The 25,548-nt window shown below is 44.3% G+C and overlaps 1 protein-coding gene across 1 annotated transcript in view; it reads right to left on the minus strand.

The window, feature by feature from the left end:
- Positions 1 to 5,220: 5,220 nt before the first annotated feature.
- Positions 5,221 to 25,548, minus strand: part of LOC124622728 (semaphorin-2A-like) — a 329,443-nt gene continuing 309,115 nt past the window's right edge. The window contains exons 7-8 of the mRNA XM_047148519.1: positions 15,929 to 16,077; positions 5,221 to 5,581 (exon numbers count right to left, since the gene is read on the minus strand). Coding sequence (XP_047004475.1) covers positions 5,221 to 5,581; positions 15,929 to 16,077 — 510 coding nt within the window. The remainder of the gene's footprint in view (positions 5,582 to 15,928; positions 16,078 to 25,548) is intronic.

Consider the following 25,548-nt stretch of genomic DNA (forward strand, 5'->3'; position numbering starts at 1 on the left):
TCTTTCCCACGCACTGAAATGGTTCACGAATAATACTGATATAAGTGCAAACAACTAAAATATCGTGATCTAGAGTAACAAATGCTGTGGACAAAACGAAAACTGTGTACTTAGTGTTATATATCTGTTTTGAGTTTCATGGTGTACTTGATTGCGTTGAACATAAGCACCTGGTGTTCAAATGGGTCAAATGGCTCTGAGCACTATGGGACTTAATATCTGAGGTCATCAGTATCCTAGAATTGGAACTACTTAAACCTAACTAACCTAAGGATATCACACACATCCATGCCTGAGGCAGGATTCGAACCTGCGAACGTAGCAGTCGCGCGATTCCGGACTGAAGCGCCTAGAACCGCTCGGCCACCGCGGCCGGCACTTGGTGTCATGGAATAATTTGTTAATCTGTGATCGGGATTATGGGTTAACAGAAAGCGCAAGAAAGTGGTTAAGTGTTATACACGTGATGATCTAAAACATACTGTATCTTCAGTAGGTTCCTTGATCACCTTCCAAAACAAAGAAAACATAGTCAAAAGAAAGTATAGACTTCCAGTCTGCTGAACAGTTTCACCACTCACATATTCATTAGCATTATTGTTCTTGTCAGAACACGATTTTGCCATATTAGCACATTTATTTAATACTTGTTTACCGATGGTCAAAGTAGAGAAGAATGACGATGTGAATTCTTTGATTTGAATATCCATATCTTGATTCTTATGTTATCATTTGTACTGTTTTATGTTTTATTAATGATTGGTGTGTGTGTGTGTGTGTGTGTGTGTGTCTTTTCCGTCTGCATGGAGACTGGTACACAAGCCCATAGGTATTGCAACTGTAGTCACTCGTAATCATTGAGCAGTCTCTTGCTCGTATAAAATAAACCAAAAAGGGCAGCTATTCCAAGGTAGTGGAGAGAGTGGACTATTGTTGGCCAGTCTAGCAAGAGGATGCCCCCACCACTGACCACATGGAGGCCTCCCTTGTGGGGATCCATATTCTGTCACTCTGGCGCTGGTTTCTGGTGTGAACGGTTGACTATGTTGTGTGTTCCTAATACTTTTATACAGACTGATATGAATGTGAATAACTTAAGCTACTAGTTACAATTTTTTTTCTCGGAATAACAACTATGACGAAAACATGGCACAGATTTTCAGAATTTTGGTGTATTTTTAGAGAAGTAAATCGGATAATGGCAAGATTCTTGTTTCAGACGAGCGGTCAATTTTTGTTGGACATCATTGAATACAATGTAACTGCGTGAGTTAGATGTTAAGTTGAAATATTATGGTGTGTTAGTTTCTGAGCTGAAATTATTGAAGAAACCCGTGTGATGATTTTCGATTTGGCCAAGAATTTCCTCAAGGCTTTTTCATAGTGAGCTGTATAGAGAAAGCAGACCAGAAGTGCTTGAACCATTCTTAATTTTAGGATTGCCTGTGTGCTATATTTATTTGCGTGTGAAGCTCATGTTTTCATAATCAGTTTCAAGAAATTATTTTTTAAAATATATACACTGAGATTAAGAATGGGCTTTGCCTTCGTCACCGACACACAACCATGCTAATTTCTTCGCTAGGAAAACGCGCATGCTTAACTAGTAATGTGGTATGAAGATTTTGGTTTTGTACTCAGTGAGAAAAACAAGCGTGAGTACATTAGCCATTTGCCCATCGGCTCCACGAGGGCTGCGTTGCCCTGGGAAATGCAGTTGGTAGCTCTGGAGATTAAAATTAATTTTGTCGGGAAAAATATCGTGTGCGAAATACTGAGCGGATGAAGCAAGTCTGATCTTGGTACATAACGGTGTTCACAAAGAAATGCACAGAAAATAGCAGCAGAAGATACGGTGCATAAATAAGTGGCCATGATCACTAAATAGCTAGGCAACTGACGTGTGTATTCAGATTAAAATTAATTGAGGGGAAACAGTACAGATATATAATTAAATATTTTGGTGAGAGCCGTAGTAGTAAAAGAAATACTTTCAGACTAATTTCTATTGTCATGAGAGAAACGTAAGTATGGATATCTTGTTAGGCAGTGAAAGCCAATGAGACTGTTTCAGCACATGAGAATGAACGCTGAGAGAGCGTGTGTTTCAATCTGTAGATCAACAGAGAACGTGTGGTGCAGAGGACGTCCCAAACCAATTCCCAGTTGCGTAGCGTAAGCTTTGATTTTACGAGACCATAGTATGTGAGGAGAGTTAAAATTGAACTGTAATGTTAACGAAAACTTATTCCTGCTGGGTACCAATAAATCATGTACTGAATAGATTGTTCTAGGAGTGTGTAAACTATGGGAATAATAAAATGTTACTTAATGAGCTTAGATGGTCGTTCTTGCCAATTCTAGTCGGTAGCATTTTCTTCCCACTATTCATGTTCTTTGTTCGTCCATAAGCCAGAGATACGCAATACTGATATAAAAACTGTGGTATGACGACACCCCATAGCTAAAATTTTGCACTGTGATTGGATTATAGCTGAGTCCATACACCAATGACGTCTTGAGTGTGGTATCGATAGCTACGATGCCACAACGTAGGTCCGCTCTCCTAGGTTGGCACTACGAGAGACACAGGCAACAGCGCCCTCTCGCCGGTGCTGTCGAGGTCTACGAGCTCCGCGACTGCTTCAGTCCATTTCATCAGGTGCAGCCAGCCAGGACACTTCGCTTCAACTTCGCACCACCTTGCAAGTTGTGTAATATGTTGGCATATGTTATCCGCTCGCTAGTAAAGGTGCATAACTGTGTCTGCAGTATCAAGAGATTAAAATATCTTTACCTTTCCCTGTTCCTACCCACGCGCCGCCTCCCAGGCGGGATACAAAAACAAGAGGCGGTGCCTTGGGGATAGTTGGTCACAGAATCGATACCGTTGCGCAAATTAAAAGTGTAATTAGGATCAGAATTTATCCGCCATTTATTCGGGGCATTATTACCAGAAATCTGTTCTAAGTTATGCTATTTCCGAGACATTGTCATGATGCATGACCGCTGGTACCACTAGTAATAATCACCTATCCCTTTCCCTCTCATTCCAACTCCACACAGCCCTCTTCTCCATCAATGCACCCACAATCTTGATTTCTCCACTTTTCCATTGCCTCCCCTCCCTCCTCTGCCCTCTGTCTAATTTCGTGATTGCATCTATCTGTCCTACCCCCTCTCCAACTCGTTCCTGTATGATCTCGCAAGCAGCACTTAACCATCCTACACCGATACCCTGCTATCCCTCCCCTTCCCCACCATAGCCTCCTCTTCCACAACGTCAGAACCCAGATAGAGTCTCCCATCACGCTCTTCTGCTCGCAATTTGGCCTCGTGAGCCAGAGACCGTGGTCATTTGTATGTGAGTTGAGTTTGATTGAGTGTATTTGTGTATGTTGTCTCATTCCGGTGAAGACCTTTTTGTTGTGCCTATTTGCGACTCAGTATGTCGGTTATATGGTGAGTAGGAATCTATCATTTTCATAATATTATCATTGTACCATACCAGGTTTTCCTTTGTTTAATATTAATATGACTCACTCGTCGAATCAAATATCTAGTAGTTGTTCGCTACACACGCAGGGAGAGGAGAAAACCACAACTCCCTTCAATATAATACATATCAGCGGTGCTGCAAAAATTCGAAGTACACTACTGGCCATTAAAAATTGCTACACCAAGAAGAAATGCAGATGATAAACGGGTATTCATTGGTCAATTGACATGTGATTACATTTTCACGCAATTTGGGTGCATAGATCCCAGTACCCAGAACAATCACCTCTGACCGTAATAACGGCCTTGTTACGCTTGGGCATAGAGTCATACAGAGCTTGGATGGCGTGTACAGGTACAGCTGCCCATGCAGCTTCAACGCGATACCACAGTTCATCAAGAGTAGTGACTGGCGTATTGTGACGAGCCAGTTGTTCGGCCACCATTGACCAGACGCTTCCAATTGGTGAGAGATCTGGAGAATGTGCTGGGCAGGGCAGAAGTCGAACATTTTTTGTATCCAGAAATGACCGTACAGGACCTGCAACATGCGGTGTTGCATTATCCTGCTGAATTGTAGGGTTTCGCAGGGATCGAATGAAGGATAGGGCCACGGTGCGTAACACATCTGAAATGTAACGTCCACTGTTCAAAGTGCCGTCAATGCGAACAAGAAGTGACCGAGACGTGTAACCCAATGGCACCCCTTACCATCACGCCGGGTGATACGCCAGTATGGCGATGACGAGTACACGCTTCCAATGTGCGTTCACCGCGATGTCGTCAGACACGGATGCGACCATCATGATGCTGTAAACAGAACCTGGATTCATTCGAAAAATGACATTTTGCGATTCGTGCACTCAGGTTCGTCGTTGAGTACACCATCGCAGGCGCTCCTGTCTGTGATGCAGCGTCAAGGGTAACCGCAGCCATGGTCTCCATGCCGCTGCAAAAGTCGTCGAACTGTTTGTGCTGATGGTTGTTGTCCAGCAAACGTCCCCATCTGTTGACTCAGGGATCGAGACGTGGCTGCACGATTAGTTCCAGCAGTGATACGAGGCCGTTGGGATCCCGCACGGCGTTCCGTATTACCCTCCTGAATCCTCCGATTCGATATTCTGCTAACAGTCATTGGATCTCGACCAACGCGAGCAGCAATTTCGCAATATGATAAACTGCAATCGCGATTGGCTACAATCCGACCTTTATCAAAGTCGGAAACGTGATGGTACGCATTTCTCCTCCTCAGACGAGGCATCACAACAACGTTTCACCAGGCAACGCCGGTCAACTGCTGTTTGTGTATGAGAAATCGGTTGGAAACTATCCTCATGTCAGCACGTTGTAGGTGTCACCACCGGCGCCAACCCTGTGTGGATTCTCTGAAAAGCTAATCATTTGCATATCACAGCATCTTTTTCCTGTCGGTTAAATTTCGCGTCTGTAGCACGTCATCTTCATGGTGTAGCAATTTTAAGGGCCAGTAGTGTATTATAGGTACAGACGGTCTCTGCTTTCCCTAATGCTCCTATTCTCCGTCTTGACAATTGACTTATGATCTCAAGTTCGTGGTTGTCTCGCGTCGACAAAAATAATGTTGCACCTGTTGACGCTTCAACGTGGTACTTTCTAAGTGTTGCGCGCATCAAAATCTCATTCAGAGAGCTCGGAGACTGAGAAATATAAAAGCTGTAAGGAAAGGTAAAGCTGGCCAAGGTTTCATTTACAGACAGCTTTCAGCACTTCAAGATATTCCACGACTGTTACGTATCCGCAGATCTCTGGCAGCCCCTGCTTCTCGCATATACCCGTATTCGCATTCGTGCGACATTTGCCCGCGCCTGCTGTGAACGCAACCCGCGTTACGCCGCCGCGGCCGGAGACTCGCCTGTGGTGTAGCTGCGTGGGTTGTCCGCCCACCGCCGGCCGGTGAAGCCAGCGCAGGTGCCGCCCCCGCAGCTGCGGCGGCAGGTGGGGGAAGCAGGCGAGCAGCACGCTCTGCCCCCAGCGCGCGGACACGCGCCGCGCCGACGGCTGCTCGCACTCGGGGGCGCTGGGGGCGGACGCCGCCTGCAGCAGTCTGTAACATGCACATCAGACCCGGCTGCCGTCACACCTCCAATGCACGTTATGCAGTAGGGCAAGGGGCTGACGAGAAGGCGAACGTCAACTACCGAAACGTATTAGGAGGAACTACTGCACAGAAATGTCCTAAATTCCACCGAAGCCCCGTTTCCACAAAGTTAAAGGAAATAAAACATTTTCATTTCGCAATGTCAGCACGATGTTATTATTTGATAATTTTCCAGCCATATTTGCTGAAAACATTCACATATTTCCTCTTATTGGCAGAGTAACAGTAAGAGATTTAAATCACACTTTCTTCACATATAGACTACATCGAAGTCAGCAAACGGATTTTTGCAACAGTGAATCAGATATCCCGACCATAATCCACTAATACAGCAAGCCTCCATTATCAAAGCGATTATGGTCTTTTTTAATATACGTAACTCTATTGTGCAAAATCCCACAAAATTCTTAAAATACTGAGGGGTGCTTGTATTCCCAACAAAAACGATAATAATAATAATTTTTACTTACTAAGTAAAGTATGGCAAACGGTCTCTTTGCAATCTATTTATATGAGATTCAGTCTTAGGTTTGTTCTTTCTAAGCAACTGCTGGAGCGCACGGGTGAGCAATTTAACCCACTGACTTATACAGCCAACTCACAGCCGGTCGAAGGTTTCAATTCCGTTATTACATAGGCGGCTGTGAGATGGGCTGAACACCTTCTTCTTAGTGTCTCTTCTTCTCTGTTAATAGATGGTATAACTTATACAATTGGAAACCTGAGAAACTTATCTGTTTAGTCGCTTGTACGACACTCGATTTCTTTCGATATTTTGTGAGTTATAAGCAATCGGTTTCAGGTTGTGCTAGAATTCCTATATACTATTCGCGTCCATGGCGTGCATATGCCTTCTTTGAAAGCTGACTAATGAAAACTCCAATACTTCCATTTCTGTGTTCATTGTACGTAAGAGAAAATGTTTTGTTGGAGACCCACTGTAATCGCTGTATGACGATTAAGACGCCAGATACCGTACCACGCACACTACATTCAGCAAATAAAAACAAATACGCCTCGATACAGAATCGGATCATCGCTCTCTTACATGCTAACCCAAAACACATTCCACTGCACCACCTGCACAGTACTAATTCTGGGTGAAGAAAAATACGCTCTCGGACTTCGCAGATGGATCCCTCACATACTAGCAACACAAAATGTGTCGTCCTCCACATATTTCCGACGGTAAATGGATGTTAAAGATTGGCAACCTGGCAGCACTATAAATCACACGTACGGTAACTGTCTCTGCCAGCTTGTAGAAGTAGTAGTGTGCACTATGAGGAACATAGTGATATATGACATGAGTCGTTGTTAAAAAATACACTTGAACCGGTAGTGGAAGGGAAGATGATATGGTTCACAATGTTCGGTGTAGCAGTGATGCTAAAATGGAGAACATGGCAGGAGAAATAGCGGGAACGGAGAAGATCAAACCAACCTTAAGGTTGATGACCAAGACAACAACGCAGAAGGCATGGTACCCGATAAAATACCTCAAAAACACATCACGATATCAGGTAACAAGTGCAAACGACAGTACATCACGGTAACAGGCAACAAGTACAGTCACTCCAGATTACTGAAGAAACAAGCCGCAACGAACGGTAAAAGAACATTAGTTTCCTCTGTGGTGTCGTTCTGACTTTATCATCCACTCCCAAAATGTATTGCAAACAGTAAAGACAGTCTGTGGTATTGTACAGGAGTTTTCCTTGGGAGCTGACAGTTTTGTGCAGGTTGCAATGGTCTTCACAAGTCCAGAGTTATTTTATAGGTTTTAAATCCGTTTGCAGGTATGGTGGTCTTGCTATTTGACTACTGATATTTAAACGCGCTTAGTTTCTTTCACACAAGTGGCTACGTAACCTCGACGGAGATTGCTGCGACAAGTTGCTAAGTATCTGACATCTGCGCTGTGGAGGTAGCTGTGGAAGTTTTCGTGCAGAAATTGCATTCTGATGGTGGATGTCTGAAATATCCTGTTTCTTGATTGTTTTTCCCACTGAAGGCGTGCAGCCTTACAGGCCAGGGTCGTCAATGGCCTTCTGCTGTGTACAGGACTCCTAATGCCCTTTGCACGCAGTACAGTTTCTCTCAGAAATGTGTTGAGCTCTATCTGCATTCACTCACAGAATAACTTTCGTTAGGTTTGAAAGCGATTGTCATTGCCAGTGCGTGACACTCGCCTCTGGTTCGTATTGGCTGGGATCTTTCTACGACCATTGGTGTTAGAGCATATGACACAGCAGCGGTTGGTACACAATTCCTTGTAGACCACGGTAGTCCGTATTGATCCACCTAACAATTGGGCAAATTCATTATTGGTGTGGCCATGGACCCTCCAAAATACGATAGCCCCTTTCTCACATTCTGTCACGCTCCACGTCGACCCAGTTTACTGCAGTTCACAATGACATTCGTCACCTGTAGATAGTCTCGCTACCTCGCGGTATCAGTACTTCAGTGACGACAGCAGGCTGTTCCAGTTGTGACCCATTGGACACGCTCGCCCGCGAGTGCCTGTCACGTGGCCTAAGGAAGTAGCAGGTGGTATAGGCATCGGCCAGCTAGTCCTATTATACACGGCATGCGCATATGTACGTAATATGACCAGGAGTTAACGCAGCAACAACACCCTCTGTCGTTGAAACAACTGATTCACATATTTGATATGATGCGTGCTTTGGTAAGTACGCCAATTAATAGTAGATGGATGTACGACTTCCAGTGAAAAACTAATGCCCCGTTTTTGTACAGCCATTAAGACACAGGTTGTTTCAAAGTTCTATCATAGGCTTCTAGGGGTTTTGGCATTTAGTAATAAAAGAATGTTGGTGATCGGAGCACTTTCAAATCTCTCGTTTCGCGCTACGCACACAAACTATCCATGTTGCAATTATGACATAACATACCATTTTCGGCAGCGCGAAGCAGGTTTCTTCGCAACTACGAGGCCTGATTGTGGCACTCCACGGACGCGCCTCATTGTCTACTATGGACAGTCTTCGTCACTTACAAGAGAAGCCGACGAAGACTATCCAAAACACTGCCCATGCCTTGGGTTCTTGTAAGCACACCGGTCAGGCATCATTGTCTCCACTGTGTGCGTACTGTGAAGCAGGAGAATGGAGACTGAGAGGTGATCTGAACTTTCAACTTACTTTATATGGAAACGGGACATTTCCAGCTGCTGGTTCGCCTAGTCGCTTCTGCAAAGTATCCGGACACCCTCAAGAACACACGTTTTTCATATTATATGGATTGTGCAACCACCTACTGCCAGATACTCCATATCAGCAACCTCAGTAGTCGTTAGACATCGTGAGAGAGCAGAACGCGGCACTCCGCCGAACTCACGGACTTGGAACGTGGTGAGGTGATTGGGTGTCACTTGTGTCATACGTCTGTACGCGAGATTTCCACACTCCTAAACATACCTAGGTACACTGTTTACGATGTGATAGTGAAGCGAAAACGTGAAGGTACAGCACAAAAGCTTACAGGTCGACCTCGTCTGTTGACTGACAAAGACCGCTGACAGTTGAAGAGGGCCTAATGTGTAAGAGGCAGACATCTATCCAGACCATCACACAGCAATTCCAAACTGCATCAGATTCCACTGCAAGTACTATAACAGATAGGCAGGAGGTGAGAAAACTTTGATTTCATGGTCGAGTGGTTGCTCATTAGACACACATCACGACAGTAAATGCCAAACGACGCCTCGCTTGATGTAAGGACCATAAACGCTGGACGATTGAACAGTGGAAAAACGTTGTGTGGAGTGACGAATCACGGTACACAATCTGCTGATCCGATGGCAGGATGTGGGTATAGCGAATGCTCGATGAACGTCATCTGCCAGCGTGTGTGGTGCCAACACTAAAATTCGGAGGCGGTGGTGTTATGGTGTAGTCGTGTTTTTCATGGAGGGGTTTGTACTCCTTGTTGTTTTGCGTGGCACTATCACAGCACAGGCCTACATTGATGTTTTAAGCACCTTCTTGCTTCTCACTGCCGAAGAGCGATTGCATCTTTCAACACGATCGGGCACCCGTTCATAATGCACCGCCTGTGGAGGGGTGGTTACTCGACAATAACAATCCTGTAATGGACTGGCCTGGACAGAGTCCTGAATACTACAGAACATCTTTGAGATGTTTTGGAACGCCGGTTTCGTGCCAGGCCTCACCGACCGACATCGATACCTCTCCCCAGTGTAGGACTCCACGAAGAATGGGCTGCCATTCCCCAAGAAGCCTTCCAGCACCTGAATGAACGTACGATTGCGATAGTGGAAGTTGTCATCAACACTAAGGGTGTGCCAAAACCATATTCTAGCATTACCAATGGAGAGCGCCACGAAATTGTAAGTCATTTTCAGCCAGGTGTGGGGGTACTTCTGATCACATTGTGTACGTACCAAAAGGGGAAGGCTGGGTAATGATTACTGACCGTTTTCGTAAGTTAAAAACTCTTGAAAACTTTAGAGGCTTTTCTCTTTTCTATCTTGCCGCAGCTACACGATAGCCACAATGTTACAAAGAATCATTAAAATGTATGGATCATCTAAAAACTTGTCTCTAGACAAAGTGTCGAATAATTCCGACACATCCGCAGTCAAACATCAAAGTACTACCCAAACAGATATTATTGCTCTTGGCCTCCCGTGGCCGCTATCGGAATCGCGCTGTGAAGTTACAGTAAACCATAACTATATCAGTTTTGTCGACTGCCATAGACCCTGCGCAACTCTTTAAGTTGTCTAGTCGTTATAACACCAGAGCACATAGTAATCAGCGCACAGGTAAACACTCGAGCCCACTGAAGCATACTCACTCCCAGGTGCTGTAATATTGTGGTCGGCTACTACAGTATACACAGGAGTCTAAGTACAAGAACGTGCTGTAATTGAATTCTTGGTTCTGCAAAAGGAAACTGACGTGAACTCCTATAAACGTTTGTGTGTAGTGTATGGTAATGACGCAGTTGGACGATATGTGAAGAAAGTTAGAACGCTGGGAAGTGCAGAAAATGAGTTCAGTGATCTGCTATGTTCGGAATGTCCTGTCACATCCACTGTTCCTGATACGACGAATGCTCGCTTACCATTATTAGAGCAGACCGGATCAACAAAACTCGACTTTTCGATCTACGGCTATCGGCGAGCATTGGAAGTGCACGTGCAAGAGACTTGGATATTCGAAACTGTGTTCACGATGGATTCCACAAATGCTCTCAGTAGACTACAAACTTCTACAAAAAGCAGTTTCATATGAACTACTGAAGCGGTAGTGGACAATGGAGATGAGTTTCTGCCACTCATTGTTACTCTGGTACCGCCGTGGAATTTGAATCCCCGCCAGACGCCATGGACATCGAAGACCGCTAGAAGTCTTTGCACCATCCCGCTGTAAGCTGCGGCGGCGCGCGCCTCCTGGCCCACATTTAGTGTGAGGGCTCAACAGTGGATCACGTGGTTCCAGCGGCGAATTGCGGCGCCCCCGATAGAGTATTTAAGCGCCTGCCTCTCGCTCAGCCAGCCAGTCTAACCTTGCGTACGTCTCCGGACACATCGCCTCGCCTTAGACAGCTTATTTACTCTCTTGTTCAGTGTGCGAGTGGACGTGGTTGTTAGGTCTTCGTGTGACTCCGTTGTTTCGATCTTGTCGTTGTTCGTTCTGTCCTCCGTTGGTCGTGTCCGTCCTCTCCCGTTGTGTTGTTGTTCTCGAGCCGCTCCGCGGGTCCGTCCGCGCTTTCCGTCACTTCAACCCCGCGACCGTTCCGGTCGCCGTTACAACAGTTACAGGCTACGAAACGGGGGTACAGAGATTTTAACTGGTAACAAAATGGTAATCACTGTAGTGGCACCACCCGTATTCTCTAAATTAGAGGAAATTCCAGGCACCTCCTTCTGCCGGTAAAGTCATGATGACAGTCATCTACGTTACTGAAGATATTCTCGTGGATGTGTTGAAAAAAACACATCAACCAATTCAGAAGCAATATGAAGGCTCTCAACAAATTCAAGAATAATTTCCGACGTGCTCTATCTGACAAGATTCCAAAAAGATTACTGCTCTAATACAGCGATGGATCCCCACGCACAAATCTTGGAACCCGTAAACACTAAATTGGATTGAACATCATTACATTGCCTGATCCACCCTACAGTGCAGATGTGACGCCCTTCCACTTTCATCTGTTTGAGCCATTTCAGATTATTTACGTGGGACGCACATTGATATCATGAGAGCTTGATTCATGACATGAAAACATGACATCTGGTCACAGAACAAGAGCGTCTACCAATAGGTAAAAGTTATCCATATACAATGCTGGCAATAGACCACAGAAATACTCGTAGTGGATACTACGAAGAAAAAGAATACCCGTAGAAGAAATGTTAATTGTCACCAAATTCTAGCTCTTAATCCTTTGACTATACTTCTTTCTTTGAGTGAAATAAATTTATGTATGGTCATTGCAATTATTGGCGTCGTCAGAAGCATTAACATGAAAAAACGATTTTCCTCTGTTTCATTTCACCATATGGGAAGTGCTGGGACACACAGGGTTATTTGTAAGTGCCTCCAGAGTTCGAGAAGATGACAACGCATAAACTACAGGTACCCACATCAGCGGACAGCGCATCTCTTCAAGCTCATAACTCACGCTGCAGGTGCTCAATGTGGGCACCCTTTGCGATGCAGCATACGGTAACGCGGGCGCGGAGTTCAATGACACGGATTGTGCGGTATGGTGCAACAACGTACCACATTGTAAATCAATTGATTGCGTTGCCTATCGGCAGGCACGGACTAATTCGTCCCAGCAATATAGAACAGATGGTTAACAACCAAACTCGAAAACAGCACAGCCTACATGCATGTGTAATCTGCAGTTGTAAGATTTCTATACACCATTACCAGCATTCCCTTTATCAATTGACCACTGATTCATAGCAATAGGTAGCTAAATTCCAATGGTTCTTTGACAATCTTTCTTGGGACACACACGTTCCGACGGTAATCAGAGGGTTCATAAACAAACTTTTTGGGGTATTTCACTGAGATGTAATAATTCATGGGGTGGCGATATGTATATATACAAATCGTGGTAGTATCGCGTACACAAGGTATAAAAGGGCGATGCATTGGCGGAGATGTTATTTGTACCCAGATGACTCATGTGAAAAGGTTTCCGACGTGACTGTGGCTGCACGACTGGAATGAACAGATTTCGAACGCGGAATGGTAGTTAGAGATATGGGACATTCCATTACGGAAATTGTTAGCGGATTCAACTTTAAGAGATGCACAGTGTCAAGGAGTGCCGAGAATTTTAAATTTCAGGCCTCTCGCCAAGGACAACACAGTAGACAGCAGCCTTCACTTAACGACTGAGAGCAGCGACGTCTGTGTAGAGTTGTCAGTGCTAACAGACAACCAATGCGTAAAATAACTGTAGAGATCAATGTGGGAAACACGACGAACATATCCGTTAGGACAATGTGGTGAGCATCAGTCTGGAACCACGCGACCGCTACGGTCGCAGGTTCGAATCGTGCCTCGGGCGTGGATGTGTGTGATGTTCTTAGGTTAGTTAGGTTTAGGTAGTTCTAAGTTCTAGGGGACTGATGACCTCAGATGTTAAGTCCCATAGTGCTCAGAGCCATTTGAGCCAATGTGGTGAAATCTGGCTTAATGGGCTATGGAAGAAGTCCACCAACACTAGTACCTTTTCTAGCAACACATCGTTTTCAGGGCTTCTTCTGGGCTCATGACTGTATCGGTTGGATCCTAGATGACTGGAAGACTGCGGCCTGGCCAGATGAGTCCCGGTTTCAGTGGGAAAGAACTGATGTCTGTTTCGAGTGTGGCGCAGTCCCATGGACCCAACTAGTCAACAAGGCACTGTGCAAGCTGGTTCAAAAATGGTTCAAATGGCTCTGAGCACTATGGGACGCAACTGCTGAGGTCATTAGTCCCCTAGAACTTAGAACTAGTTAAACCTAACTAACCTAAGGACATCACAAACATCCATGCCCGAGGCAGGATTCGAACCTGCGACCGTAGCGGTCTTGCGGTTCCAGACTGCAGCGCCTTTAACCGCACGGCCACTTCGGCCGGCGTGCAAGCTGGTGATGGCTCCATAATGGTGTGGGCTGTGTTCACATGGAATGGACTGGGTCCTCGTTATGATCGGCTACTTGGAGACCATTTCCAACAATTCATGGGCTTTTCATCATCATCATGTTCCGAAATAACGAACGAACGTTTAAGGATGGCAATACGAAATGTCACTGCGCCACAATTGTCCACGAGGGTTTGGAGAGCTGTCTGGACAAATCGAGCGAATGATTTGGGCACCCAGAACTCCATACATGGATCTCATCGTGCACTTATGGGACATAATCGAGAGGTCAGTTTGCGCACAAATTCCTACACTGGCAACCCTTTCGCAATTCTGGACTGCTATAGGGGCAGCATGGCTCAATATTTCTGCCGAGAACTTTAGACATCTTGCTGAGTCCATGTCGCGTTGAGCTGCTGCAGTAAGCCGGACAGAAGGAGGTCTGACAAGATATGGGAAGGTACTGCATGATTCTTTTCACTTCTGTGTAGAACAGATGGTTAAGAGCGCAAAAGCACAAAATATAGGTGGAATATGCAATGCTAAGAATTCTGTAAACCGTTAGTATTTTATACCAGTGGGACTCTGATAGATAGACATTGAGCCGTAGAGGGCTCGTGTTCATCCCATTATTTGTATCTCATCTTCTATCACGGTAGTGCCGCCTGTTATCTTATTCTATTTACTGGCGTCACTAACTTCCTGCTTTACTTGCCCGTGAGTGGCAGCAGTAGCGCGTATCGATAAGCACACTGTCGTACCATCTGTGGTGCGACCGATAGTATTTCCGGGCCGTCGTGTGTCGGGCAGCCAGTGAGTGGGAGACGCACCAGCAGTGCAGTCGCGACGGAGCATCAGTCGCGGACGGACCAGCAGTCCAGTCGGTTGGTTGGCGTGGAGCAGCAAGCATGCCACCGTCGCGCGTAGTCTGGCTACAGCCACTGTCGGCGTGCACGGGCTGGTTAGATTGTGAGGTGCTGCTTGCGAGTGCTATGAAGTTCGTCGCCCACCGATCTTGGACCTGAAAGTTGTGTCCTCACTTAACTTACTATCGAGCCTCAACTGTTTACATTTCTTCGTTAGATCCTGGTTGTTACTTTTGGGACATCCCGCAAGCAACAACGGGTGGGTGTTTAAGTTGGCTAAGATTCCAGTCGGTTGGGTTGCCTCCACAATAAGAAGTCGTTGGACAGGCTGCCTTACCCAAACGGGCGTTAGTGTTATAATCCCAGGCCGACCCTTGGAAACTTCTGAGCGCCGTTCCTTGTATGTTATGAAGTATTTTCCGTGTTTGGATTTTAGTTATTTCGTTGATGTGTGGCTTTCAGTCGGGTATCAATATCTCTTAATGTACTTGTCTCGCCCTTAAGGCATGAGACTGTTATTCTTTATTTTATATGAAATGTTTTAGTATACGGGCTTCTACCCTTTAAAATTAAAACTCTTCTTCTAGGGCTTAAGCCGTTTAATTATTTGTTGGTGAGCAGCCTTCGGCAGAGTTTTAATATCTCTTAAATTACTCTTCTTCGCTTGCCCTTAAGGTATAGGATTGTTATGGTTTTGAATGGGGCCTTCAGCCCAATTTGCATGAAATCTTTTAAGATAAGGCCTTCTGCTTTTTGATTGAAACTCCTCTTATTACTTAATAAGCGACCTGCTGCCTAGCTCCATTAAAATTAAATTGCTAAGGCCTTCAGCCGATTAAATTGAAGATTTAGAAAATATTCTTGGGTGAAAGCTCCATAAGAACCTTATATTTCAATTTTGCTTAAGACTTGTGTCTTGGATTTTGAATGTGGCCTTCAGCCTATCTAACGTTAATCAAAGGATGTCGAGTTGAGTGTTTTGCATCCTTGTTGTAATACTGTGCGTTGATAAATAAAGTTTGTATGTTGAGTGCAACTGACAGGAACTCATTTTGGCCTCTTTCCACAATTTAGTCCGCTCTGTCCTGCTAGCCCAGGCATTGGAGACATAACAGGCAGCGAAATCCCACTGTTTCTTCGACAACCTGTTATGAGGCCATACATTCCAAAGGTAGTCAAACGGTTAAGACACAAAAATTGTGGAGCATTATTTACTGAACGGACTTCACAGAAGACGACAGTGGTACGCGTGGTGGCCCAGTGTAGGCAGTGCCGCAGTACTTACCCCGGCCTGTAGGCGGCGCAGACCGCCCGCCGCGCGTCCCAGCCGCAGTACGGGTCCTGCACGCACTGAGCGCACGTGTGCAGCCTCGCGCAGCCGGGCAGCGCCACCTGCCGCACGCGCCCGTCCGACGACACGTACAGCGACTCGTGCTGCAACCACACACAACAACCACCAGCAGCTCAGCAGACTGCAGTGGCGCTCAGCTACACTGCTGTCCAACAACCAATGCACACATGTGTGCAGCCGCGCAGCCTCACATCCTACACGCGCCCATGCGACAACACGAACAGTGATTTGTGCTACAACCACACACAACAACCACCAGCACCTCAGTAGACTGCAGTGGCGCTCAGCTACACTACTGTCCAACAACCAATGCACACATGTGTGCAGCCTCAAATCCTACACGCGCCCATGCGATAACACGAACAGTGATTTGTGCTGCAACCACACACAACAACCACCAGCAGCTCAGCAGACTGCAGTGGCGCTCAGCTACACTACTGTCCAACAACCAATGCACACATCTGTGCAGCCGCGCAGCCTCACATCCTACACGCGCCCATGCGACAACACGAACAGTGATTTGTGCTACAACCACACACAACAACCACCAGCACCTCAGTAGACTGCAGTGGCGCTCAGCTACACTACTGTCCAACAACCAATGCACACATGTGTGCAGCCTCAAATCCTACACGCGCCCATGCGATAACACGAACAGTGATTTGTGCTGCAACCACACACAACAACCACCAGCACCTCAGCAGTCTGCAGTGGCGCTCAGCTACACTACTGTCCAACAACCAATGCACACATGTGTGCAGCCTCACATCCTACACGCGCCCATGCGATAACACGAACAGTGACTCGTGCTGCGAACACAGAAAACCACTGGCACCTCAGCAGACTGCACTCACGCACATCTTTGCACTCAACTACTCTACTGTCCAACAACCAATGCACACACGTGTGGAGCTGCATACAGCCGGACAGCGCCAAATACATCTACATCTACATATACATGATTACTCTGCAATTCACACTTGTGCCTGTCCGATGATTCATCTAACCATTTTCATACTACTTCTCTATCATTCCACTCTCGAATGGCGCGTGGGAAAAAAGAACACCTAAGTCTTTCCTTTCGATCCCTGATTTCTCTTCTTTTATTATCATGGTCATTTCGCCCTGCGTAGGTGGGTGTCAGCATTTGGAAGAGAAATTTGGTGATTCAAATTTCGTAAATAAATCTCGCCCCAAAGAAAACAGCCTTTGTTTCAGTGACTGCCACCCCAGATCGCGTATCATAGTGACACTCTCAACCCTATTGCACGGTAACACGAAACTAGCTGCCCTTCTTTGCACTTCTTCGATGTCCTCCGTCAATCCTACCTGGTAATGATCCCACACTGCGCAGCACAGAGGACGGACAAGTGTAATGTAGGATGTCTCTTTCTTTAGTGGGTTTTTCGCATCTTCTAACTGTTCTGCTAACAAAGCGCAGTCTTTGTTTCGCCTACCCCACAATAATATCTATGTGCTCTTTCCAATTTAAGTTGCTCGTAATTCCCAGGTATTTAGTCGAACTGATAGCCCTTCAATTTGTGCGATTTATCGTATACCCAAAATTTATCGTATTTCTGTTAGTACCCATGTGGATGACCTCGCAATTTTCTTTGTTTAGTGCTACTTTTCGCACCATACAGAAATTCACTCTTGATCATTTTGTAATTTGAATTGATCGTCTGATGATTTTACTAGACGGTAAATTATAGCGTCATCTGCAAACAGTCTAAGGGGGCTGCTCAGATTATCACCTAGATCATTTATGACAATCAGGAACAGCAGAGGGCCTATGACACTACCCTGAGGAACGCCAGATATCACTTTTGTTCTACGCGATGATCTACCGTCTATCACTACGAACTGTGATCTCTCTGAGAGGAAATCACGAATACAGTCATACAACTGAGACGATACTCCATATGCAAGCAATTAAATTAATAGTCTCTTGTGAGGAACGGTATCAATAGTCTTCTGGAAATTTAGGAATATGGAATCGAACTGAGTTCCCTTGTCGACAGCACTCATTACTTCATGGGAATAAAGAGAACAAGAACGATATTTTCTGAATATGTGTTGGTTATGTATCAATAAGTCATTTTCTTCAAGGTGATTCATAATGTTCGAGTACAGTATATGCTCCAAAATACAACTGCAAATTGAGGTCAGTGACATGGGTCTGTAATTCAATGAGTTACTCCTATTTCCCTTCTTGAGTATTGGTGTGACCTATGCTACTTTCCAGTCTTTAGGAATAGACCTTTCGTCAAGTGAGCGCTTGTATATGATTGCTAAGAAAGACGCTGTTGTGTCTGCATACTCTGAAAGGAACGTACCGCGCGCACCAGTCAGAAGGCACGTGGCGATGGCCACCAGCTGTGACACGGCAAATGGTAGATGACAGTCAGACAGTTGCCATACAGGTCCCAGCACGTCACGGCCGACAAGAGAGACCACGTTAATTATCTTTCCTTGCAACTCCTTTAATAACTGTAGAGAAGGCAGGAACGCACTATGTTCAAACTTCCATAAGAAGAGATCACTTGGAGTTCAGTGAGGTAACTCTGAGGGACAATGAAGCCGAGGAGAGTAGTGATGGAGCAGTACTAATCCAACGCTGAGGTAATTCGGCGTGGAGGTACTTTCCAAACATCTGCATGAAACTATAGTGAAGCACTGTGTTGTTGAAAAATTGGCGAGGTGCAAGTAGAAATAGCACACTGGGAGTTCGGTACAAACTTAATAATGTATGCTGATAGTTCATTCATTCTGCGAGTCCATAATACAGAAGACTATTTCATGCTATCAACGTTGATAGTGGCATGATGTCAGTCACAGGGATTCCACGACTTACAAGAACGTTTGTCTTCTAAGTTTGAAGTCAGATAGCAAAAACAAAAAATTATGTTTTGTCATGTGCTATAATTCAAATTACCAATTTTCTGATTTTTCCTTTACTTGTATTGCAGTACGTGAAAGGAGAGTACTTTCAAGGTTTTAATGAGTGAGTTTACGAGTATCAAAGTATGTGACACAAATGGCTTTATTTTGATTGCACTGAATTAACAACTAACGTTTCTTATACCTCCAGGGGACCATTGAACTTAATACGTGGCTTAAATTTCAATTTGAGGCGTCTACCAATTCCTGAGCAAAAGGGGTCTTCACAGACGGACGAGCCGATAGTTAAAAAATAAATACATAATTTTTTCGTGTGATATTCTTGTAATTACAAATTCATAATTTTGGGATATTTTCCTTTGATTGCTGTCAACTCCATACGACTAACAGTTCCTGAGAAGAAGTATTTTGAACAATCGGACAGATAGACAGACGGACAGCAATGTAGTAATACGAGAGTTCCGTTTTCACCGATTGAAAGACATGGCCCTAAAAACTGACTTTGCTGTGTCTTGCTGTAACTGTTGTGTAAGCCATTTTTATAAGAACTTCCAGGTACGCGAAACCAACCGCACCTTCTTTCTCTCGAAATATAAATGGTCCATAGATTTTTTAAGAGAATGTGTCGCAAAAGAAGTTTACCTTAGGCAAATCATGAACGTGTTCTACGATATCGTGTGGATGTTCTGAGCACCAAATACGCACGTTATGACTATTGACATTTCCAGGCTCATGAAAAGTGGCTTCGTCACTGAAAACCTATTTCAGGGGCCGCTGCAAGTCATTCCAAAAGTAAGATGGAATCAGCGCATGTAACAACTAAAAGACTGTCTTCTGTTTTAGTCATATCAGCTTCAGATTTTAGTGTTACCAGCTTAATCAACTCTCTTTTTAATCATAGCGAAGTCAGTTTTGCGCTGGTACTGACACTATGACAGATTGTACTTCGTCCCGTAAACATTTTATGACTCTCATGGTTTTCAGTTAATCCCATGTAAACTTGAATTATATATCCTTCTTTCTGTGAAGGTGGTCGCTATGACTGTATCCGGTAAGAGACAAATAATAAATTTGTACACATGATTTTGATTGTGTAAATCATGAAATTCTTCTAGATAAGCTTAAGTATTATGGTATGAGCGGGACAATGCACAAATGATTTAATTCATATTTAACTGGAATATTGAGATGGTTTAAATAATCAGTTTACTTAATGTACAAAAATCAGCAGATTCAGCAAACTAGGGAGCTATGAAGAATGGTTTGCCACTGGGTTCAGTCTTGGGCCCTTATTATTCTTAAAATATACTTATGACTTGCAACTCTATACTCACAAAGATGCATCACATCCAACGAACAACATTTAGCTGAGGAAATTGTAAATAATGTCTTCCAGAAAATTATTAAGTATTTATCTGCAAATGGACTCTCATTAAATTTTGAAACAACAGTCTATAGAATTCTGTACAGTAAATGGCGTATCATTAATAAATATAGACTTTGAACATCAATCTATAGCTAATGCATAATATTCAACAATATACCCAGCAGACGAATGCTGAGCCCCTAATTGCTGCAATTAAGAATCGACAAATTTGATTCCGCATTTGATTTACATAATAAACTTTGTGTTTTACTAGATGATATTTATGTCAGTAATTTACTGCCGTCCGGTGTGGCCGAGCGGTTCTAGGCGCTTTAGTCTGGAACTGCGTGACCAATACGGTTGCAGGCTCGAATCCTGCCTCGGGCATGGATGTGTGTGATGTCCTTAGGTTAGTTAGGTTTAAGTAATTCTAAGTTCTAGGGGACTGATGACCTCAGATGTTAAGTCCCATAGTACTCAGAGCCATTTGAACCATTTTTGAGGCAATTTACTTGAGTGGTGCTAATTTTATTGTACAGTGGAATATAGTTAACTGTAAATGTAAACCTTTGAGTTCTAACGGTTGATAGTGATTTTCCAACTTTGCGTGGGTGTTGCAATAGCGATTGCATGAATAATGTGGCTCGACATAGATATTTCTGGCAAATAACGTAGTTATCTGTTCCCTATGGGATTGATTGTGGTGAGTGCCCAAACCAGTGAAATGCTACATTTCGGTTGTTTCCATCCAATCGATGCAACTGTCGCGCAGGCCGCTACGCGGCTATCTGCGGAATATCAACCACAATCATCGTAACAAGGCACAACGTTCATGAAGCGATAGTGACAGGCGCATCTGATATGGTTACTCGCCGATATCAAGCACTCCAGTGGAGAGACTGACTAAAATTAAGTATCGCGATGGGAATAGAAAATTACTACATACACGTCGCTGTGTAAGTAGGCTGTTTAGGTTTTTTATATTGGTAACGCCACGTAGCGCTCTGTATGAAAATCACTGGCTGTGCTGTGTGGAGTCTGTGGCTGCTTTGCATTGTTGCAATACTCGCCATTGTAGTGTTGGGCAGCTGGCTGTGAACAGCGCGTAGCGTTGAGCAGTTGGAGGTGAGCCGCCAGCAGTGGTGGATGTGGGGAGAGAGATGGCGGAGTTTTGAAATTTGTAAGACTGGATGTCATGAACTGCTATATATATTATGACTATTAAGGTAAATACATTGTTTGTTCTCTATCAAAATCTTTCATTTGCTAACTATGCATATCAGTAGTTAGTGCCTTCAGTAGTTTGAATCTTTTATTTAGCTGGCTGTAGTGGCGCTCGCTGTATTGCTGTAGCTTGAGTAACGGAGATTTTTGTGAGGTAAGTGATTTGTGAAAGGTATAGGTTAATGTTAGTCAGGGCCATTCTTTAGTAGGGATTACTGAAAGTCAGATTGCGTTGCGCTAAAAAAATATTGTGTGTCAGTTTAAGCACAGTCATGTATAATTTTTCTAAGGGGACGTTTCAGCTGTTCTGGATCATGCTAAAAGTAGTTTCTAAGGAGACAGTGAAACGACTAACCACACTACACTGTACAACCTAATTAACAGTTACAAAGAAAATTTCGAACATAAATGTCAGGCGTTTGGACACAAAAGTTTACATTTACATCGTAAATGAAATGCAGCATTGAATGCGTCGTTTCTTAATTACAACAAGAGGCACGTTTGATTTTTGTCGATTAAAGCGGCATCTGCCACGAATGGAAAACAATGGTTTGAGTAAACCGTACGTATTTTTGACGGAGAATCCGAATATGCAATAAAAATACGGAGGGAATGGTTATCGATTGAAAACACGAAGCTGACCCAGGCCACACAGAACCGGTGCTTAGGAGATGGACAGTAGTAGCACAGAGAGACGAGCTCTTTACTAGTACTAACTTTTCACATACGACATCTTTTTCCGTTAGATGGGCCGTTATCGGGCTATTTAGTTGTCTCAAATTAAAACAAAGACCCGGTGTATTGTGAGCAGTATTGATCCTATAACCAACTCGTCTGATATGTCGAGAATTATTTTTGTGTCTAGAGATTGCGCTCCATTAAGAATAACATACTGTGTCAATTTGACACTTTGGCGTAATCTCAATAGCCATCAGCACAGTACTATCATACCTTTTAATTTTCTTTTTCCCTTATGAATAGCGGTACAGTAGACGGTTGCAGCTACAACGCGGGTGTAATGCCTTGTCTGATCCTCACTATAAATGTCACAGTGATCCTCGGTAATCACGTGTTTTTAATTGCAGTGTTGCACTCACTGAATATGACGTCAGACCTCAGAGCGAGGGCGTTTGTTATTCCCTTTCCTGTGTTACCACAGATGGCTCTTAAGCGTTTCCCGTCATACTAGAGTAGTGGGAAGTGAAAGGAGTCTGTTTGTGCCTTATCGCATCAAAAGTAAAACACTGAGTTTCTAAAAGTGTTCACCAACCGGGCAACTCTCACTCTGGTGCACTTGCTGCGAGGCAATAATGGAATTACCAATAAATTAACTAAAGTTCACATTTACTGAAATTATAAATCCAGACGTTTCTTGGGATAACCTCTACTTTTCACTCTACACACTGAATCAGATAAAATAGAAAAATGATCACAGAAACTGTTCAGGAAAAACACACGTGTCTACAAGAGTTACACTGCTAATCATTCATATTATTCACAAGGGTAACCATCACACATTGTTAAAACACATTAAAAGAGTGGCTATTGTTTCAAATCAAATTACACATTCTAAGCTCAGTTGTACTTTGTACTACTTGCAGAGTTTCGATTTTGGACGTGCAATAAAATGCATTCGATAATGTGAATAATTCCCAACTAAACTGGCGCATTTCTTGCAGCTGAACTCGGTAGCACGAATCGCAACACGAAGCGATCATTCAGAGTGAAGTCAATGTCACATGAAGGGATATGACTTGCTCTGTTTCTCTCCAAGAAATGGGATTAAAGTGAATGTGTGTTTGTCCCCTATTATTATAAACAACAATTTTTCTTCAGTAACACCTAGTGTACCCCAAGTCCTTTAAAGAATTTAACTAACATATATACAACAAATTAAAACGTCTTATAACTTTACAAATCGGTTAATGTGTTGAATATCTTTACGTTAAACCTGTAAGCGAGATACGGCTTACAAAAAGGATTGAAATTGTGTTTAAAACTTGTTGGAAATCGGTAAGTGTTATCATTAACCAACACTGGATGAATACATAACGGGTAATTTGGGAGCCATGATTTACGCTGCCTCAATATGTATACACTGAAGCGCCAGAGAAACTGGTATAGGCATGAATATTCATTTACAGAGAATTTAACAAGCAGAATATTGCGCTGCAGTCGGCACCCTTATATAATACAACAAGTGTTTGGCGCAGTTGTTACATCGGTTGCTGTTGTTACAATGGCAGGTTATCAAGATTTAAGTGAGTTTGAACGTGGTGTTTCAGACGGCGCACGAGCGATGGGACACAGCATCTCCGAGGTAGCGATGAAGTGGGGAATCTCCCGTTTGGCAATTAACGAGTGTACCGTGAATATTAGCAATCCCGTAAAACATCAAATCTCCGACACTGCTGTGGCTGGAAAAAGATCCTGGAAGAACGACGACTGAGAAGAATCGTTCAACGTGACAGAAGTGCAACCCTTCCGCAAATTGCTGCAGATTGCAGTGCTGGGCCATCAGCAAGCGCCAGCGTGCGAATCATTCAACGAAACATCATCGACATGCGCTTTCGGAGCCGAAGGCCCATTCGTGTACCCTTGATGACTGCACGACACAAAACTTAATTTGTCGACTGCCTCCGTGAACACTGACATCGGACTGTTGACGACTAGAAACATGTTGCCTGGTAGAAAGTGTCTCGATTCAAATTGCGCCCAGTGGAGGGACGCCTAAGGGTGTGGAAACAACCCCATGGACCCTGATTGTCACCAGTAGACTATTCAAGCTCGTGGACGCTCTGTAATGGTGTGGGGCGGGTGCATTTTGAGTGATATGGGACCCCCGACACGTCTAGATACGATATCCTGTCTGATCACCTGCATCCATTCTTGTCCATTGTGCGTTCCGACGGACTTGGGCAATTCCAGCAGGACAATGCGACACTCCACACGTCCAGAATTGCTGCAGAGTGGCTCCAGGAAGACTAGACCCTTCTGTTGGCCACCAAATTCCAAAGACATTAACCTTTTTAAGGGTAGTTGGGATGCCTTGCAAAGTGCTGTTCTTACGGATTTATGGACAGCCCTGTAGGATTCACGGTGCCAGTTCCCTCCAGAGTTACTTTAGACGTTAGTCGATTCCATGCCACGTCGTGTTGCGCCACTTCTGCGTGTTCGTGGGGTGCCTACACGATATTATGGAAATGTACCAGTTTCTTTGGCTCTTTAGTGCATATATTTTAATACTTATTGTCTTAAACCTTCAGTATGAATTTATACATGTTAAAGATGAGATTATGACCAAAATTTAAATGACTAAATTCGGTCATAATTAAATGAAACATTGAAATTAAAATTTTTTGCCTCTCGAACCATTAGATTTGTAACCTAGAACCGAACCTTACTCCATGAATTGCGAAGAGGGATAACCATTTAGCAGTACGCAGGATGTCTCAGGAATGTTGCGACAGACTTCGTGGAGTTGTAGAGGGTGTCTTGAGGAACAAATTGAGAACGTGAAGGAGTCGCGTCCGGAAACGCATCCAACGATGTTACACACAGCCGAATTTGTGTCTGAGCCTATCAGGTACTGCATCTTTGCTCAACTGAGAGGTGAAACGTGGGAATAAAGGTTATCGCTCCGGGAACCATAAGTGTTACAATATGCACCAGCGTGACGTCACACGTTCGCATCAGGGCCTGCATATCTCGTTGGGCCAGTGTGACGTCACAAGTTCGCTGCAGGGCCGGTGTATCTCGTTGGACCTATCAGATACTGCATCTTTGCTCAACCGAGACGTGAAACGTGGGAATAAAGGTTATCGCTCCGGGAACCAGAAGTGTTAGAACATGTATCAGATGTCTCCGGAGCAATAACACTGCTTTGCACTGTCACCGCAGTCCTATGCATTTCGAAATTCGTACTGACAAAGTAGCACCGCATGTGATTACGATCTTCGATTTCTGTGCAGTGGAGCCGAAAGGTGTCGCAGCGTACACGCGCCCGGCAGCCTCGCCATAAAAAAATAAATTGCGGCCATCAAGTGCTCCATCGGCAGTGAAT

This window comes from Schistocerca americana, chromosome 7 (assembly GCF_021461395.2).
Source record: "Schistocerca americana isolate TAMUIC-IGC-003095 chromosome 7, iqSchAmer2.1, whole genome shotgun sequence".
Classification (NCBI taxonomy): Eukaryota; Metazoa; Arthropoda; class Insecta; order Orthoptera; family Acrididae; genus Schistocerca; species Schistocerca americana.